Source organism: Bison bison, unplaced genomic scaffold, assembly GCF_000754665.1.
Source record: "Bison bison bison isolate TAMUID 2011002044 unplaced genomic scaffold, Bison_UMD1.0 scf7180017864181, whole genome shotgun sequence".
Lineage (NCBI taxonomy): Eukaryota > Metazoa > Chordata > Mammalia > Artiodactyla > Bovidae > Bison > Bison bison.
In genome coordinates, this window is record NW_011494753.1 from 5758869 (window position 1) to 5765622 (window position 6754).

The window sequence follows — 6754 nt, forward strand, 5'->3', positions numbered from 1 at the left end:
CCCGCGGGCCCCCTCCCCGCAGGGATAATATGGTCTCCGGCGATGGACGCCCCAAGTGCAGGTTAGTTTCAGTCCGCCAACTGGATCTGGCAGTGGAGACGCGCGCTACCCGGGCTCCGAGTTCTTTGCTTCTGTCGCCTGGAGTCGCTTGGCCGGCGCGGGGGCCCTCCGGGCTCAGGTCCTGCTCCCCAGGGGCCTGCCTGCTGGGCCGCACTCTCTGCGCCTAGGCCGCGAGAGCCCGGCCTCGCAGCCCTCGCCCCTCAGCGTGACCCCGCCGGGGACGTCTGCTCCGCCGCTGGCTTTGACCCTTGGCGGCCTCAGCTTGTTGGCGCCGCTGTTGGCTGCCAGGGCTTCCCTATGTTCCTTAGTGGCCCTAAGGTCGAGGAAAGGCCCACCATCTTCTTCTCCCCGCCCTCCCCCGCCCCCATTTGTAAGAGATGAGGATGGGGGCCAGTGTCTCATCGCTTGGGTCTCACGCAGCTAGTTGTTTATTCCGCTGTCCAGACTCAAGCCCCTCCCTCTCTCTTTGCCTCTAGTAGCAGGGTCGGGGGTGGTCAAGGCCGATCACTGGTCAGCCGGTTCTCTGACCATTAATTATTGCAGAGCTGGGCCTCCTCCCCCACCATCCACCTTCCTCTCTTCCCCCTCAGCAGAAAAAGAAAAACATTATGTACTCTCAGAAAGTGGGCTATGCTTATCGCATCTCATTTCAGACCAAGGTTCTAACAGTGTTGGGGGTCCTGCCCACCCACCGCAGTGAGTCTGCACAAAAGATCTCAAGGTTCTGTAACCTCAAGGGTGCCTCTCTGCCACTTGCCCCAAGAACCTGAGAAGCAGGGGCACATTCAGATGAGACCCGTGGGTCCTCGTAGATAAGCTTCAATTCGTGCATAACCAGAAAGACGGGTCTTTTAGGGAAAATCTGCTATTTTACCCAGATATTTTGTTGTTCACTTTTACCTTTAGGCTTAAGGCCTATTAAGGTCTTATCTGATAAGTTGTTTGGTTTGCTTTTGATTTTGTTCATGTTGTTGAATGCTCTGTAAACGTCTATCTTTTGATTATTTAAAAAAAATCAGTTCTAACATAATTGTGGTGTTCTCAAATTGCCCTGTTTGTATTTATGCAATTTTCAGGACATGTCTTCACAAACGTGTGTATACATCATTTAAATCATTCTTATTGTCCCTTTCCAGATATTCTTTATTATCGCGTTTCAGGAGTTATTTTGCCAGTTTTTGTTTGAAGGAGTCATGGTTTAGAGTTGTACTGTCCAGTAAAGTGGACACTAGGCACGTGTGACTATTTAAATTAATCAAATAAAATTTGAAAGGATTCCTCTGTCTCTGTAACCACATTTTAAGTGGTCAGTGGCCCCATGTGTCTAATGACTACCTTATTGAACAGCTCAGATACAGAACATTTGTGCCATTGGAGAAAATTCTGTTGGACAAATCTGGTTTCTAGGTGTTTTCACTTTGAATAAGGCACTTTGTAACAGTGTATAATGAAAGGTGGTTTTTTTTTCTTCCCAGGATATGCCTTTGAGTACCTTATTGAAACATTAAATGACACTTCACATAAGAAGTTCTTCAATGTTCCTAGACTTGGAGGCACCAAGTATGGTAATGTTGCTTACATTTTCTTGGGTTTATTTAGTTTCTAATAATAAAAATGCATTTGTCAAGCTGAGTTGAAGAAATTTTAAGTTTATTCCCACCATGTCATAGTAGGCACACCTACACATATCTCTAACATTGGGACAGCTTTCGTGAGAGGAGGATGTAAGCCCATACCGTAGCTTCTTATTTTCAAATCTTAAGTTAGTTTTGTAATGATTTTTTCTTTCCCTGAAGAAACTACTAATACATTTTTAAAAGCAATAAAAACCTGACTGATGATATTCTAGAGCTATTAAATGTATATTTTAATTTTTCAAGTGAACAGTTGCAAGAGTTCTTTATCTAGTGTCCTTTTATTAGGAATCATCAATAGGGCCCACTGATTTGAGTTGTTGACCAGGGCATGGTTTGCCCAGGCTTGTGCACCAGCCCTCTTGGCAGACCTTTGCAGGCTCCTGATCAGGATCAAACCTTTCACTGAAGCCTCAGAAGAGTGAATTTGGCGGAACCGCATAGTATTGGATGAAGCCTTGACTTTATTGACAACTGAGTAACTTTCTCAACCAGGCTACTAAAGGGAAGACATGTTTGAAAGAGTAATTTAGATTATTCTTTTCTGACTTTTCAGTGAAAAGAGAAATTAAATGCCAAATCTGTTGTAGTTTTGGAAAGTTTTCTTTAACCTTGGGATTTTTTGTTTTTGTTTTTTCCCTTCTTGTGTTGGTTAAGATTGCTTTTGATTTATCTGTAGGTTTTATACTCTAGCAGTATTTTCTTGTGTATTCTGAGAAGATTTAGATATTTTAGAGTGTATTTTGGAGAAGATGCCTGTCTGAGAATTAGGTTGCCATTTAAAAATAAACATTTCACCAAAATCTTTTACTGTGCATATTTAGTTGCTGTGATTTGAGAGGTTATCTTTTCTTAGTGCTATGTGTTGTTCATTCACATTTATTTTATCTATTCACTGATGAGTTTGTATTAATTTTGAAAAGGGAACAACTAAGTTGATTATATACAAGAAAGATCTTTTTTTTCCCACTGTACTTATCTCAAATATCTGGGCTTCCCTTGTGGTTCAGCTGGTGAATCCACAGCCTGGTAGGTATCCAGTGAATCCCACTGCAATGTGGGAGACCTGGGTTCGATCCCTGGGTTGGGAAGATCCCCTGGAGAAGGGAAACACTACCCACTCCAGTATTCTGATCTGGGCTGGAGAATTCCATGGACTGTAGTCCATGGGGTCAAAAAGAGTTGGACATGACTGAGTGACTTTCACTTATCTCAAATATCTAGTGATTCTAGCCTGGAAGTTTCTTAACCCACATTTTATAGCTTAGTAAAGTAAAAGAACATATGTGGGGATGTTTTTAGTTTTGAGTGTAAGTTCTTTCTGTGGATAATTTGTGGAAATGTGCCTACTTGAAGATAGCCTGTATTTCCCAAATGCAGGAAATCAAAACAACTATAAAATACGTTGAGAGAATGATCAATAGTGTAAGAGCTATATTATCTCTGGAAAATAAGCTGTTGTGAGCATCTGTACATAATTGAATTCCAGAGTACCAGGGTTTTTATAACCATGATAAATATAATAATAGAACACCTGTATATATAAATGCCTTTAAAACAGAAATTTGGGTTTTATTTCTCTGGGGTTAAGATATTGTTGTTGTTTTTTTTAATAGAATGGTTACTATGAGAGGTTTATTGTATAGTTACCAAAATAATTTCTTAATGAGTGTTTAATAGGGAATAAAATTTGGAAGAATTGATATTGAAAGAAAGTAGAAACTTGAGTAGAAAAACAGAAAAATCCTTGTTGGATTTTTGTGGAGGGACCAAATTGAATGGCCTCCCAGACCTGTGCTTAAGAGACATTGCTTTGTTGGTCACCCGGAGAAGGCAATGGCACCGCACTCCAGTACTCTTGCCTGGAAAATCCCATGGATGGAGGAGCCTAGTAGGCTGCAGTCCATGGGGTCGAAAAGAGTTGGATTCGACTGAGGGACTTCATTTTCACTTTGGTGATCACGACGGTTCCTGACCACTGTGTTCTCTGCTTCCCACGTTCGGATACCTACCAGGCTGAGAATCATGGTTGTAATGAGTAACTTAATGAAGGGAAAACGTTCTGGCTCTCTTACGTGTTGGGGAGAAAATGTAGTCTAGAACACTCTTCTAAGCTCCCTGCTAACTGTGTCAGGAATGCCTGCAGCTGCAGGAACCAGAATCCTCCTGTACAGTGACTCTAACAAATAGGGGTTTATTTTTCTCATCTAATAAGAAGTCTGGGTGTGGACATACTGGGACTGTATAGCACCAACATCAGCAGGGACTTAGGCTTTTCTCTTTTTTTCTGTTTGCTTTCATTTTGGGGGTTGCAAATAGCTGTTGTACCTCCAGGCATTATGTACATATTATAAGCAGGTGGAAGGGCAAAACAGGAAGAAAAACCCTCCCCAGGAGCTTATCTCCTTGGCCAAAATTTTCTTACCTCTCTCAACTTTAAAGCCTGAAAGATTCCGTTTTCTGACTTTTGCAATAGAGAAAGACAAGGGAAAAGTGAGTGAACTAGCCTAGGCTGTCTGACTCACTAACAATGCTTCCCTTTATTAAGTCTGTTCTTAGATAGAATACAACACAAATTATTTGATTTTTGCTTTTTTATTGCCATTTTACCTTTTTGCTTCTCTAGTTTATACTCAACGGATCCTTATGGAAGGGCTTCCTTGGGTGGCTCAATGGTAAAGAATCTGCCTGCCAGTGCAAGAGATTGACGTTGGATCCCTGGGTCGGGAAGATCCCCATTAGAAGGAAATGGCAACTCACTCCAGTATGCTTGAGTGGAAAATCCCATTGTCAGAGGAGCCTGGCAGGCTAGTCCTGCTAGGACTAGCAAACGGGGTTGCAAATGAGTCGGACACAACTTGGTGACTACCTTACAGTAGTGGAATATGCACGTCATGCATATTGATCACATTTTAAACTTATATAATCTCACTGGTGGCAAAATGCTGTTTTAACCATCTGGAGCTGTTTACCTGGCACTTGAGTGCGCTGACTACAACCTTAGAAATTTTGAGTGATTTTCTTAAGTAGATCTCTGAATTTGAAAATATACCTGGTTCCCAGGAAGAGAGAAATCACTGTTGCTTAGAATGGCAGAGGGATTACAGAGGCCAGTTAACACTTGGGGGATTTAGAATGGCTGGCAAGCATAATGGAAGACATAAATGAAAATGAGTGAGGAGGAGGGCGGTGAAGACGCTGGCCTGGCTCTAGTGAAACATATTTTAGCAAGTGGCTGTTATTGGGCAAAAGGGCTTTCAGGCTGGTATAAAGCCTCAGGCTGCCTTCTTTATCTCATTTTATCTCATTCATCTTTCTCTTTCCCTTCCTAATTGCTTCCTTTGTAACCGAAGTACTGCTCAATCCTGTAGTGGAGCTAGGACTTGGTTTTCCAAATCCTACCTTACAATCTCCAAAAGAAAATCTGTATTTAATTTTTTAGGAGAGTTTTTATTGATTATAAGAAGTTAGGTTGGGATTCAAAATCACAGACAGAAACATTATAAGCAGTGTAGAGACAATTTCATTTTTATGTGCATATATAAATATATGTAAATGTGCTGCTTTAACAAAAATACAGTGTATATTGTTTTGTAATCTTTTTTAATTTAATACATCACGAACATCTTTGTTTGTCATTGAATACAAGTATCCCTTGCTTTCTCAATCTGTGTGGTTTATGAACCAGGGAGTGTGAGTTTTGAGTAGAAAGGGTTATATACACTTTTCTACAGCTTCTCAGGGCTGCACAGTATTGTCTATATGAAAGCCTCATGGTTTAGTTACCAGATCTTTGAATATTGAAGTTGTTACCATCTTTTCTGTATTTATAAACAAAGCTGTGTGTGAGGTAGTTAAGTTTTGATGCCAGCTCATTATATAGCATTATTGGATTGACATTATTGTTTCCTCCATCCCCATCAGGTACTTTTCTTTTTCACTGGTACTGTATATGTACTGTCTCTTCCAGTCATTGCCCTTCAGTCAGTATAAGGAACAAAAACTCACTGAACTCAGCATTCAAGAAAGAAGATGCTGTTGCAGTTTCCAGACATCCAATGGCAAAGGAAGAAAGCTCAGTCAGGCCTCATGGGAACTAGAATTTCTAAGCCAGAGGCTGTTCGTTCTGTCATGTGGAGATTGCCTGTTCTCTTTACCCTTGTTTCTTTTTGAATGTCTGCTCTCCAGTCTTCTCTCTCTGTAGCCCACTTTACTTACTGGTATTGTGTAATAGACAGTATTGCCACTGCCAGCCCTCTCTGTATGTTATGCTGGGCTTACCAGCCCGATAATGCCTATATCCCTAAATGACTTTTTCACCTATTGTTTTAAGGGCTTCCCTGGTGGCTTAGATGGTAAAGCGTCCGCTTGCAGTGCGGGAGACCCAGGTTTGATCCCTGGGCTGGGAAGATCCCCTGGAGAAGGAAATGGCAACCCACTCCAGTACTCTTGCCTGGAAAATCCCATGGAGGGAGGAGCCTGGAAGGCTGCAGTCCATGGGGTCGCTAAGAGTTGGACACGACTGAGCGACTTCACTTTCACTTTTTCACTTTCATGCATTGGAGAAGGAAATGGCAACCCACTCCAGTACTCTTGCCTGGAAAATTCCATGGACTGAGAGGCTCCTCAGAGCCTGGTAGGCTACAGTCCATGGGGTCGCAAAGAGTCGGACACAACTGAGCGACTACAGTTAACCTATAGTTTGACTGGGCAAATCAGACATCTGTTGCTGGTCAGTTATCTTACTGACAGGAGCACAAATCCTTGTTTTCTAATCTTGTCTCTCCCATGGACTCTGGAAAGGGCAGTAAGTTGGGTAAGCAATGAAATAGTTTGCTTATAATGTTTATACACAAGGCATAACTTGCTAAGGATTACCTTTACCTAATGTGATTCAGGAGAAGGCGATGGCACCCCACTCCAGTACTCTTGCCTGGAAACTCCCATGGATGGAGGAGCCTGGTAGACTGCAGTCCATGGGGTCGCTAAGAGTTGGACACGACTGAGCGACTTCACTTTCACTTTTTCACTTTCATGCATTGGAGAAGGAAATGGCAACC

At 42.2% G+C, this 6754-nt stretch overlaps 1 protein-coding gene across 1 annotated transcript in view; it reads left to right on the top strand.

Annotated features, from left to right (window-relative positions):
* Nucleotides 1–6: 6 nt before the first annotated feature.
* The window catches only part of IREB2 (iron-responsive element binding protein 2), a 53297-nt gene continuing 46549 nt past the window's right edge, over nt 7–6754 (top strand). The window contains exons 1-2 of the mRNA XM_010843281.1: nt 7–61; nt 1536–1625. Coding sequence (XP_010841583.1) covers nt 43–61; nt 1536–1625 — 109 coding nt within the window. The 5' untranslated portion in view covers nt 7–42. The remainder of the gene's footprint in view (nt 62–1535; nt 1626–6754) is intronic.